Raw genomic sequence first — 13,354 nt, forward strand, 5'->3', positions numbered from 1 at the left:
ACTTTGACTTAGCCAGCCCAGTTTCCTGTGGCAGAGAGAAAAGCAAAAAACTATTCTCTTTGACCCTTCTGCCTTTTGTGTTCCTGTATGGCTTCTGAGTCCATTTTGCATCAAACAGTGAGTTACACAATTTGACAGTTTGAAATAATGTTTCTTAATCATATACATTAGTTATAAATGTACATACATTTAATTCAGTCTGTTCGAGAATATATACATTCTCTGAAATGGCTGCTGACTCCTTTTTCAAACTGGTGATCATGTTCGTTCTCAGATACTCCTGAAGGCAAGCTGTAAGTGCTTAATTTTTGGGAACATTTGCCTGCCATCTTGTTAAAACGAGCCAGCGAATATGTGTGGGAAAGCTCGACCAGGAGTTGAGGCTGAAAAGAAAGTTACAATTCTAATCGATGTCGATTAGGGTGACTGACCATCTAATCAAGAACAAGAATCTCATGAAAATAGATGCCAATCGTATGTCACAGAATGTGGGAAACCCTTCATCAGCCAGTAATCAAGTCTAGTCAGAAAACATTAAGCATATAACCAATGAGAGTAAGTTGTAGATTAGATGATGTGTTAATGTGATCAGTTGATGTGTTCTTATGCAGTAAAATTTATGAAAAAAGAGAGTGTAGGGTTTAGGGTTTAGGAGTGACCAATGTGAAAGATCAGAGAACATATGACTATTAGGAATGCAGATGTTGACAAGTGTTGCTGTAGATGAGGGGGTTTGCCTAAATGGGGCTTAAATAAGTTTGTACCAATGAGTCTGGTATTGTGTATGTAACAAGGGCCAGTTAACTGAAGTGAAAAATCACAGTAAAGGGTGCTGCTGAAAAAGTGGATGTGCCTGTCCAAAGTCCTCCTGGTTGTGTTGCAGATGAAGACGATACCTGATGATTTCAGCTGCCACTGTGCTGACACCTCCCCCCTCCCCGTGTTGTCCCAGTCCTTGTCCATCTGGTCATGCTTTCGATCTGGACTAAATTTATATAGACTCTGGACTCAGTCCACATGCATTTATTCATTATTACAATTTGTACTCTTAATATGTTCACCCGGCACAGCCAGAAGAGGACTGGTCACCTCCTCTCTAGGTTTCTTCCTAAATCTCTGCCTCCTTAGAGAGTTTTTCCTAGCCACTGAAATTCAGTACTGTTGTTTGCTCCCTGGGGTTTAAGGCCGGGTGTTTTTCGTAAAAGCACTTTGTGTCAACTGCTGATGTAAAAAAGGCTTTATAAATACATTTGATGGATTACAGTAAACTTGGAGGGAGTGTGTTTGTAGGGAGAACTCTACAGTGGGTAAAGGCAGCAGTGCCAGCAACAAGAGAAAGTGTGGCAGACAAAAACATGGCCAGCACAAAAAAATTTGAAGCTAAGAATGTTGAAGCAAGAGCAGAGCTGAATAACCGTGGTAAAAAAAAATAATGGGGTCATGTCTTCAGTGGGCTGTCTCTGTTCTTGGACTGTCTCTGGTGCAAGGTCCGCTTCCCTGGAAGTGAAAAGTAGTCAGATAAAACCATAGAATAGGATAGAGGCTTTTAGTGCACAAATAACATTTTAGCGTGGACTTCACTATTGAAGGCTTCCAATCATTTTTATGTAGTCATTTGCGTGGAAATATCCCTCCCGATTGCCCTGTTGGAGACATGATCATATGATTGATAACCCGGTTGGAATAGGGTATCAGCCAAGAAAATAGAATCTCCGGCACCGTGTAGACTAAATTAAAATGCCGGAAGCGCTCAATGGCGCTGCCTCTGCAATTATTGGAAAAATAGAAGGATGCTGCCTCTATCCAACTCTATGGTTAAGACAAACAACGACAGCGTAAGCCAAGAACAAAATATGAAATAAATCATATTTATGAAAGGAGAAGGAACGTATTCTCCTCATACAAGATAAGAACAGTTTGCATTCACAATTCAATAATTTTTAATAAGTCTTTCTACGACTGTTTAGCCACCTTTGGTCATATCGAGGATCAACGTTAGCCTACAGGGCTCGAGCTAGCCACATCGAAAGGAAGCCTATGCTACCTTTTACGGAAATGTGAGTTGCACTTGGCTGTCATCTTTACCAATGTCATTCTAGTTAGTGTTAGCAGTAAAATACCTAAGATACGTTTATTAATAATCCACAGTTACGTTGTTTTGCTAAATTGCATTAACTGTGTAGGTAAATACCACCAAACAAATGTTTGTTTTCTAGCTGCCTGGTAAGCTAACGTCGTTGGCTAACTACGAGACATATAGTCGTTTTGAAACAGCTGGTCGGTGTACCCGCGACATAATTAACTAGAACCCAACATTGTCCGCACTGTGCATTGATATTCTGCCCAGACCTTTCTTTTTTAGGAGAGGAATAATTGTCTCGTACAACTGTTGACAACCAGATGGCTAAAGCGTTTGTGTTTTCAAAATGTCGGAGGTGTGTTGTGTAGCTGTACTGTAACGTTTGATATTGTGGTCGTCAAATAGGGCGTTGGAGTCATGCAGCGTTCCGTCTGGTGGAGAATATTGACCTAGACACACTGCAGTTATTGTTAATGACATGACACGACATGACTTTGAAAACAACACTGATATACACAGACACTCCAAATCCTTCATAATTTCACTTCAGTTTGAACTTCATACCTCTTTGGTGCGAGGGAATTGAAAATGTTAGTGTATACTGCTAAGGTTTAAACTTGCTGTCTCCACAGACAAGAACCAAATGCAAGATGAGGCCAGTCGGGCTCAAGGATTGTAACGATTGATCCTTGATCTATTGCCTGCATTGGACAATGGTGCCTGCCATTCAAGAATCATTCAGCCGTCCTTATCTGACTCTTCCACTGTGTTGAAGCGTGGTGTCGGAGAAGATGCGTCTGTGAGAGAATGGGTCAAGTCCCCCACCTGCCGTGAGATTGGAGAGTTTTCTTGGCACTTTAATCCGGAGACAGGGAGGTAGATGGAGAAAGAGGTGTCTGACAGGCAGGTAGAGATGGAGGGAAGGAGATGGACCGTAGAGGCAAATGAGGAGAGCCCTGATGATCTGCTCTCAGGTATTCCTCCCCTCTCGTCTTCCACCTACATGTCCAACCAATGGGAAGACAGAGACGATGAGGAAACTCAGCAACCAATATCCAATGAGGACAGTATGGACTATCTTAAAGTTACCTCTAAGGATATCCCTGTCAAACATGAGGACTCAGGGCATGTAGGATTAGAGGATTTTGGAGTTGCAAAGGCCAAAGAGGATGGGGTCTTTCTGAAACAGGACTTTGGGGAGCATGTGGAAAGTGAAGGAAACAATGAGACAGAGGGTGGAGATGAAGAGGAGAGTGGAGGAAGAGGCCGAAATGAGGACAGTGGGAAGGAGCCACGTATGAATGGGGAGTCGGGCTTGAGGAGCGCCGGGGCTGGTGGGAGGAGAGGCCGGTCCCGGAACAGCGGAGCAGGTGGAGCCGTCGGGGTGACCTCAGAGCAAAACATCCAGGCTACATCACCCTCCTCTGCCTACCCACCCAAAGGGTCCCTGTCTTCGGGCGGGGGGAGGCACAAGCAGGCCCGAAGGCGAAACCACCACCACCAGCAGGGCCGGGGCCGTCGGCAGACAGGCAACCAGCTGGCCTTGGCCTTCAGGGAACTACTGTCGGGGCGGCTCAGTCCGTGGTGCCTCTCCTGCATCCACATGGTGGTGGAGCTCATTGTTAACGTGACCCACCGATGCGGGGTGGCTGTGGAGGCCGGCGGGGTGGCCCTGTATGACCTGGGCTCTCAGCTGCTCAACAAGGTCACAGACGTGCCCGGGATGAAGGCAGACGCTCAGCGCATTCTTGAGAGGGCAAGGTGTGCCGGGACAGTCCTTGTGGACAAGGGCATCCAGTTGGTGAAGTGGGTCTGGCAGGCTTCCGTGACCTGCTTTGGCATCCTCTGTGCCGTGCTGTTGCTGGGGTTCCACTGTGCCAGGTTTACACTGGTCAGGCTGGGTGGGGAGAGGGGTCGGCGGTGGTGGACATCCGTGAAGGACTCCAGGGTCTGGAGGAGCGTGGCCTCACTGGTGGAAAGGGTCAGTGGCTGTTTCACGAGGAGGAGAGGCGACCCCACCCAAGTGCCCCCCTTCTCTCCGGAGTCTCCTGGTGGAGCAGGCAGGTACCAGCCTGGACATGAGCTGGAGAGGCTGCTGGCGCTGGCGCAAGTCCCTGAGGAGGAGGTGGACCCTTTCACAGTGCTGGGGGTGGAGGCCCACGCAACCGAAGCAGAGCTGAAGAAGGCATACAGACAGCTGGCTGTCCAGGTATGTTTGAGGGTGCAATGACGTGGGAATTATGTCTTGTGAATTCAGGTACATATATGCCATTTAGGAGAGACTCTTGTCCCAAGCCACTTAGTCATGTGCATATGTTGTTTTTATGGATGGCCCTAGTAGGAATTAAGCCCATTACCTTTTGACCTTAAATGGCCGTTACGCTAATAATTGAGCCACACAGGAGAATTACACTTATGTATTATACAATTGTATTGGTTATGGTCAACTAATTTCAACTGGGCCAGGGAGCACAAGCCAACGCTGTTTCACGCTTAGCTGTGCATGGCTGCCGTCGTCTTTATTGTTTCATATCCACAATATGAATTGTAATCAGAAACGATTCCTCTGTCAGGTCCACCCAGACAAGAACAAGCACCCACGAGCCGGGGAGGCCTTCAAGGTGCTTAGGGCTGCCTGGGACATCGTCAGCAACCCAGAAACACGGAGGGAATACGAGCTGTAAGTAGAATCCACTAAAGCAACCGGAATGTAACTTAAATCCAATGCAAGAAACTTCAATTTAGATTATGTGGGGCGGTGGTCATGCTGAGACCAAATGTCTTACAGCTAGACCCTGCAAAACCAAACCAAATTACACTATATACTGCACAAAATGCAAAACACTATTACAGGAAGCAAGGCACAGTCAAAAGAAACTCATTATTTTATTAAATGATCCTCTAACATCCATCTGAATTGACCCGGGGAGACATCTGTGAGATGATTATAAATGTGAGGTACTATAAAACTATTTTTATTTTCCTAATTCAGTGGATATTTGTATTTCCTTAGCTACCTTAGACTTTGCCTAATAGCTTGTATTGCTATATGTCAACAGGGACATAAGGTATGGTGGTAGTTTATACACAAGGCCTTTATAAACAAATGCTTTCTTTCTCAGCAAACGCATGGCTGCAACAGAACTCTCCAAGTCGATGAATGAGTTCCTCACCAAACTGCAGGATGACCTGAAGGAAGCGATGAACACCATGATGTGCACCAAGTGTGAGGGCAAGCACAAGTACGTCACTCTGACTGAATTAACATCTGCAGTGTCAGTTAACTAATCTCAGATGAAGGATTGGTATTATAGTACAATTTACTTGTCACTCCTTCAGTATTTTTGCATAATTAATAAATGAAATGGACACATCTGCTCACATCTGTCAGTATTCCTCTCTAGTAAATGAGGATATGTAGTCTCTTTTTGATTTGGTATTCTTGACAATAGCATAGCCAACCACAGAACATCCACCAGGCATAGTTATTTTAGAAGATACATTTTGCTTACGTACAAACTAAACAGCCACTTAATACTGATCCCTTCCCGGAGCAAAGCACTATGGAAGTTGTAGGAATCTCATAATTACTCACTGGTTTGACAAAATGATATTTTCTCGCTGAATTGGTCATTGTTTTTACCAGACCGCGTAAGTGGAGCCGGCCAAGAAGAGCGAATGTCTCTTACTGCGAGAGTGACTGACTGATTGACTGACCGATTGACTACCCCTTGTTAAACAATGTAGTGGTTAGAGACGTGGACTGCCATGTGAGCGATCTGTGTTCGATCCCCGCCACGGACTGAACAAAGTATGCATTAAGATTCGTTCAGGATAGACAAAAACATTGCTGCATACAAGCTTCATTAGCTATGTTATAGTCAGCCTAAAGTAAAAACTGTTTACGGTATATTGCATTTTGGTGGATTTTGAAGTATGCATCTGTGCATGCATTTTGGGGTAATATAGACCACAACCCCTTGCACAGGAAAAGAGGAGGGGTTTCCATGATTCTCTTGTCTTTTCACTTGATGAAAAAGTCAGTTATCGTCACCAATGTTGAAAGTTATTGTAGCAATGTAATTCACGAAAGAAAAAAAGAACATTGTTGTGGCACGAAATGAAATAGCTTTGGCAGAGTAAAGTTCATAGTCTAACTAGCAATTGCTAAATTTGTATGACTATTCCAAGTAGTAAGTAGATACTAGTAGGCCTATGACAGGCTAATAAAAGCTATGCAGTTCATAGATGCTTCTTGTGGTGGAAGTAAACTTAAGAATCGTTAGTCAGTTTAACACTGATTCATTGTGTCTAGCTAAATATTGACACTTGGCATGATGTTAATGTGCGACAAAATTATCTAATGTCGAGACGCAGTTTTCTGTCGAGGTAGTATGTCCCAACTTGGTCCCAATACTGGCATACTAGCTTACTATATACAGAACAGTACGTACTTCATCATTCTTGTAGTATGCGATTTAAGATTCAGCCAATGCTGTCTATTTCCTCGTAGTTCACATAGCGTAGTGGTTAGCTATTCAACTATTATTGTATGGAAGACCATCTACAGTAAGTTTTGTACAAGAGTACACTTTAGTTCTGTTTATAAATGTTCTGTTGCCCCCGTTATTTCAGCAAAAATTTAATGGCTGGGATAAAAGTTGCATTTGGAGACTATACAGAGGTGAACATCCCTGATTTAACCCTGGTTCAATTCCCCTCACAGGCGTTACAATTTTGGTTTCTCAGAAATATTTATCCAGTCAATACTTTTCAGCCGTCGCACAACTTAAATATTACCCACTCTGTAATATAAATTCATCTCAAATATTTAAGAGATTAATTGTATTATGTGGCCCTTTTATACTGTTATTGTATCCTAAAGAAACGAACCAGCCATGGAGTGATTGGAGTCATTGTTTTCATTATAGGTAGACTGTATAGATATTAGCTAGCCATCTACAGTAATGTTTTGTTGTCCATGTTATTTCAGCAAAAATGTGCTGAGGTCAAAGTTGCATTCCCGCTGTTTAAATAGCATAATGTTTAAAGACACAGTCTGCCACATAGAAAACAGCTGATTGAAACCAGCCAGGGACAACGACATTCATCCCTTCTAATCACAGGCTGGCTGAACTAGGCTTGCCTAGTTCCTTTTCTGCTTAAGAATTATGACAGATTTGAATTTGTCCTTTAACCCTGGCATACTAGGAAAATGTATAAATATATATATAAATGCTATGTATGCAACTATATCAGCTGAATGACAGAAAATAAAATTAGACTTCTCTTGTTTAAACATTTTGCCTCCTACCAAGAATTTGTTACAAAACAAACAGGCCTGGACAGTTTAACAGCTTGCTCTTTGACTCCTGCTGCAACCAGGAGGTTTGAAATGGACCGGGAGCCTATGGAAGCACGGTTCTGTGCTGAGTGTAACAGACGCCACAGCGCAGAGGAAGGAGATCTCTGGGCAGAGTCCAGCATGCTCGGCTTACGTATTACCTACTTTGCCTGCATGGATGGCAAGGTCTACGACATCACAGGTACTGTCTTTACAATGGGCGTGTTCGAGAGCATCCAAACTGGAACACATTGTGGGTAAATTGAAACTGATCTACATTAAGTTGGTCAGATGCAAGTTAATTTGTAGATCAGTCACAATGCAATCATGGACTACAATCCAGTTAATGGCAAACAAGCCTAATGTTTGGACAAACTGTGTAATGGCACATTAATTGATCGTTAAGATCTCATCTATGTGAATCAGTCAACTAAGACCCACTTGAAAATAAGTCAGTTAAACACAGAGACTATTTTCCCCTCCAGCAGCGATGAATTGTCACATTGATTATTTTGAGTGACCTTCTCCGCCCTCGCCTTACAGAGTGGGCTGGCTGCCAGAGGATAGGCATATCTCCAGACACGCACCGCGTGCCCTACCACATCTCATTTGGCTCCAAGAACAATGGCAGCTCCACACAGCGCCACAGGTAGGTCCAATAGGTCTCTCCTCTCTCCTGACATGGCACACTTGGACTTCTCCACACAGATGTAAAGGTGTGTTGGGCATGTGCTACAGCCGCGTGTGCTTGTTTACCTCCGTTTTTGTGTAGCTTTTAGCAATTGAGCTAACGTGATTACAGCGTTCTAGAATCTTCTTAATAATGTTATTTACAAAGTATCCTATACCTACTTGGCGGTATTAAGTTATTTATTTTACCTTTACTTAATCAGGGAATTGAACTGAGACCATGGTCTCTTTCACAGCTGAGCCCTGTCTTCAATACAACAGTAACAACACTGACTACAGACACACACAGGTTTCTGAGGTTTTAAATCCAGAATTTGTAATAAACCTCAATCATATATTGCATCAAGTGATTTGAGTGTGGATACTGTAGCATTCATTTAGATAACAAGCCCAAAGTCCTGAACAGACATTGTGTCTGAACACACACAAAGGATATTGTGAGCATTATTCAGTGTAATCACATGTACATTAAATCACTGCTAACCAAACTAGCTCTTGCTGGTGAGTACTTGAGTCAAAGGATGTCATCTCCAAAAATAAAATTGTTAGGCGAAATTATTTCCCGAACCTCAAAAAATGTATCCTGATATGGGTTAGACATTGTTGTGGAATTACTGCGTTCAGTGTTTTTGTTTTTCTATGAAAAAACACAAATATTGTGCTTTTTAATGTGAAACCAAAAACAGGAAAATCTGAAATATATATGGAAATATACAGCTCTAAGAGACCACTGAATCTTTTTCTTTTCTTTTCAAAAAGGTTTTGAGTGAGTGACAGAAGCGTTCAATTTGCAGTGGTCTCTTAATTTTAACCCTTCTGTTCTTTACTCAAAACCTACTGATACGTTTTAGACACTGTTATGGAATTTCTGCATTCAAAGTAATAGTTTTTCTATGAAAAAACATAAATATTGTGCTTTTTAATGTAAAACATGACCCTTTTTGACTTGACTGTGCCACTTGTACAAGTATTCAGACACTTTATTCATACAGACATTTTATTACAGCCTTATGTTGTAAAAAAAAAAAAAAAAGTTTTTTTTCTCCTCATCAGTCTGTACAGAAATACGCCATCATGACCAAGCAAAAATGTTTTTTGCTAATTTTAATCAAGGACAATCACCGACTTCCCAAATGGACTCCCACAATGTCTTTGTTCTGTGCGCTTATAGTGGCCAGGTGATGAGCGGGGCCTGGTTTCCTCTGGTGGTGTCGCTTGGCATTCAGTTCAACAAGTTTAATCTTGATTTAATCGGACTAGAGAATCCTGTTTCTCAGTGCCTGATTCCTTTAATGTGCCTTTTAGCATATTCCAAGTGGGCTGTCACATGCCTTTTACTGAGGAGTGTCTTCCATCTGCTCACTTTGTCATCAAGGCCTGATTGGTGGGATTCTGCAAAGATGGTTGTCCTTCTGGAAGGTTCTCCCATTTCCACACAGGAACTCTGGAGCTCTGCCAGAGTGACCATCTGGTTCCCGATCACCTCCCTAACCAAGGCACTTCTCCCCGAATTTTCAGTTTGGGTGGGCAGCCAGCTCTAGAAAGAGTGTTGGTGGTTCATTAAGAATGATGGAGGCCACTGTGTTCTTGGGTACCTTCAATGGTGCAGAAATGTGTTGGTACCCTTCCCTAGATCTGCAGGTCAACACAGTCATGTCTCAGAGCTTTAGTGATAATTCCTTGGATCTTATGGCATGGTTTTTGCTCTGCCTGTGGGACCTGTGTATAGACAGGTGTGTACCTTTCCAAGTCATGTCCAATCAATTGAATTTATGACAGATGGACCCCACTTAAGTTATATGAACATCTCAAGGATGATCAACGGAAACAGGATATACCTGAGCTCTATTTCGAGTGTCTTAAAGGCCTGAATACTTAAATGTCAATGTGATATTTCTGTTTTTTGTTTTTGAATAAGTTTGCAAACATTTCTAAACCTATTTTTGCTTTGAAATTAAGGGGGGTTGTGTTTAGGTTGAAAAAAATCATTTGAATACAATTTAGAATAAACATTTAAACAAAAAACAAGAAAAAAGTGAAGGGCTCTGAAAACTTCCCAAAAACACTTTAACTGTTTTATTATTGCATCAATTCAGATGTATTCTTTTGCGATACAGATTTGTATCTGTAACACCCAGCTCTGGAGAACTATCTTAACGTGACTTGCATCAGTGTTAAATTTCACTAGACGTTTGTTTCTCCTGTGAATGAAACATGGATCTATTCAATAAATAAATATTATTCTCCTTCCATCGTCTACAGGACACCTCCAGGCCCGGAGCACCCTCCCCAAGGCCCAACCAACCCTGCAGACCTGCAGGACTTCTTCAACCGCATCTTCCAGGGGGGACCTCCCCCCGACATGGCTGCCAATGGGGGGTTTTTCCCCTCAGGAACGCCCCCTCACCACCCTTCTGGTGCTGGACCGGGACCCAGTGGACCTTTCACCCCTCCTCCACCTCAGACTGGCTTTTTCATGCCCCCTGGAGCGCACCGACCGGAGCCTAATGAGACAGGGGCCGAGGGTGGAGGCAAACCTCCACCCCGCAGGAGGAAGAAGGTCCGCAAGCCCTTCCAGAGGTGAGAGTGACCGATGTTGTGACACGTCCTCTGGGCAAGACGGAGACACTCAACACATGGCCATGTCTGTCTCGCTTACTGGTTTGTCGGCGAGCCCAGACTTTCCCCTACTGTACATGAGTCGAAGGATCACTCGAACTCAGGAAGATTCACACGGGTCGGGGCTGCCATACGTATCATAGACCGACAACAAAGAGGCCAGGAGCCAAAGATGAGAGACTGGACCATTTAGAAGATGAAGGAACTCTCGCTGAGTTTACGTGTATTTGGGGTTAGGAGGCTTTCCCCCGATCAATCGATGATTTCTTCGTCATTTTCTTTTTCATTTTCTCTAGACATGCCGCTGACTTCCCAAGTGTATTTCTGATAATGCAAACACATTTTCTTAGGTTTTACTTTTCCTGCACAATCCTGCATCGCACGATTGCATCATTTCATTTGCCTAATGACCCAAACTAAATTCCCTTGCTCTGTTGTTCACTCTACATTTCCGTCGGAGACTTCCATTGTTGAAGTGGTTTGTGGTGACATTTAGGGTTAGGTCGTCAGTGACTGGATCATCTCTGTAACTAATCAGATTATCAAAACCAATGACAGGCATTTTTCAAAAGCCTCTTTTAATGCGTGTGTACTGGTCCTGATCCAAACTATTGGTTAATGGAACCAATCAGAACTGCTACAAGGTGTGTTGTAGAAATCTTTGCAGAGGTGAAAGAAATGTCTGTGGACATGGGTTAGTTTGTCAAAAGGAGTTTGGGTTGTCAGGCAATCCTTATGCCATTGGTCTTAACACTTATTTTGTGATAATTAATGGGGTAAAGTAATGTAATCGTGCTTTGGGTCTTAGTGCAGATGTGTGTTAGTGTGAGAGGGACAGTGCGGTAAGTAGATCTCCGGAGGGATGGCTACTCTGCCCGCGCCTTACTACTTTAACACACCCTTCCTTTTTCGCGTTGCCTTCTTTATACATTTTTATAAGGCTAGGTTATTATTTCAGCAACCCTTTTCAGTTATTTCTATTGCTTTAGATTAAGTTTATAGTGACCGTTTGCATAGTTTGTAACTTGTACATTTATATCGGGTGGTTTGTGAGAAGGATAGCCACCTGAATTAGTGAATTTGCTCCCTCCCATCAACTCTTGTCTAGCTGCAGTAAATACTGTATGCTTTAATCTGTCTTGGAATCCCATGTAGAAGCACTTTGTTGGAGCATCACAGAAGTTAACAGGTTCACATTTAAATCAAGTCAGTTATATTATGAAAGTTGAGGACTTTTTCAGGCATTCAGTCTCTAAGCATTGGTGGTATTGTTTGCAATTGAAAGCAAATTTTTCCTCCAAATTGCATTTTGACACTTACAGATTGATGACTTGGCATCTTTTGAGATCACAATGACTGAAGCAGTGTAAAATAACTTATCACAGACTACTGCTGTTTGCCATATTTACCAAACGTTTAAAGGTTGACTGGTGACTTTAATGTCAAGACTAACAGTTGTACAACCATAATTAGAAAAGCTACCACTGCCTTCTTTTGCCCATGCCTCAGTATACTCAATTTTGAAGAGAACACATTCAACAGCATTCACATATATAACAACCTGTCTGTACTCATGGCAAATCAATTCTCATTTTTCTGTGAAGATACAGCATTGGAAATAAATGTGGTAAAATTTGGTCTAATTCCTTTTATAAACCACAGGGCTGTCTAGGTTCCCATGAAGGAGATAAAATGGTAGAAACACTCAGATGTTGAGAGGTCTGGTTATAATGTATCAAGGGTCTCACTATGGATGGGCTGATCAAGGATCTGGACTGTCCATGTCTCCTTATTCATTAAGGTTGAAATGAGCAGTAGTTTTACTGAGACACTTTATAAATACTAGCCCTGGCCTCAGTTCCACTGGCCTCATTGTTTGTACCTTTAATGTGTCATTCTGCGGATGTTGGGAGATTTGAGATGTTTGGTTGTAGCCTTGAGTGGGACTTAGGTCCATTGTTGCACATGTTTATTGCTCTGCTTGAAGCAGGGGGGAAAAGTGTTCAGTGCAATTGCCCTCTTGGTTTTTGTTTTTTAATGAAGGTGTTATAGAGCATTAATTTCATTTGAGTTTTAAGTTGAATTATCAATGCTGTCAATGATGTCTTCGATACCCTTGTTGACTTAGAATGTATGGCTTAAGTAGCAGTCTAAAGTGGCAAGTCAACAAAGGGCACCCACTGTGGAAGAAGAGCCAACATCCCAGATGATTTTTCTATACATATTTTTAAACAGTATATTATGCAAAACCTTTATTGCAAAAAAAAAAATTGACAATCATCAGGGTTAAGTGTGTGGGACACCTGCATTTTGTCCATTTGTTTTGGGGGAGAAAATTTAATGTTTGCCTGGCAAGAGTTTACAATTGTGAAACATCACTGTTCAGTTGATTTTGCGTTTTTCCGGTTTTCATAGTAAAGTTGATTTCCTACAGACGGTTACAAGACCTTTCAATGTTTTTTTTGTGAGTAATGTGGTTTAAACTTGGTTGAATAGTTAGAGCTCCCAAGACGGGTGAATGCTGGATAATTCCATTGAAGCAAAAACAAGGGGACCTGGTAATGGACTTGTGGAGCATACTCAAGAAATGGCATCTCACAACTAGATGTGCTGTGGGTGCA

At 42.5% G+C, this 13,354-nt stretch overlaps 1 protein-coding gene across 2 annotated transcripts in view; it reads left to right on the forward strand.

The window, feature by feature from the left end:
* The window catches only part of dnajc14 (DnaJ (Hsp40) homolog, subfamily C, member 14), an 18,206-nt gene extending 5,035 nt beyond the window's left edge, over positions 1–13,171 (forward strand). The window contains exons 1-7 of one of the 2 annotated variants that reach the window (XM_034287083.1): positions 1,571–2,057; positions 2,713–4,289; positions 4,654–4,760; positions 5,203–5,322; positions 7,466–7,626; positions 7,968–8,073; positions 10,377–13,171. In XM_034287083.1, the coding sequence (XP_034142974.1) occupies positions 2,961–4,289; positions 4,654–4,760; positions 5,203–5,322; positions 7,466–7,626; positions 7,968–8,073; positions 10,377–10,698 (2,145 nt within the window). In that variant the 5' untranslated portion in view covers positions 1,571–2,057; positions 2,713–2,960 and the 3' untranslated portion in view covers positions 10,699–13,171. Of the gene's footprint in view, positions 1–1,570; positions 2,058–2,712; positions 4,290–4,653; positions 4,761–5,202; positions 5,323–7,465; positions 7,627–7,967; positions 8,074–10,376 lie in introns of those variants that run through there. The other variant, XM_010881417.4, reaches the window with a different exon arrangement.
* The last annotated feature ends 183 nt before the right edge of the window (positions 13,172–13,354 follow it).

The sequence above is a fragment of the Esox lucius genome, chromosome 17 (genome assembly GCF_011004845.1).
Source record: "Esox lucius isolate fEsoLuc1 chromosome 17, fEsoLuc1.pri, whole genome shotgun sequence".
In the NCBI taxonomy this organism is placed as follows: domain Eukaryota; kingdom Metazoa; phylum Chordata; class Actinopteri; order Esociformes; family Esocidae; genus Esox; species Esox lucius.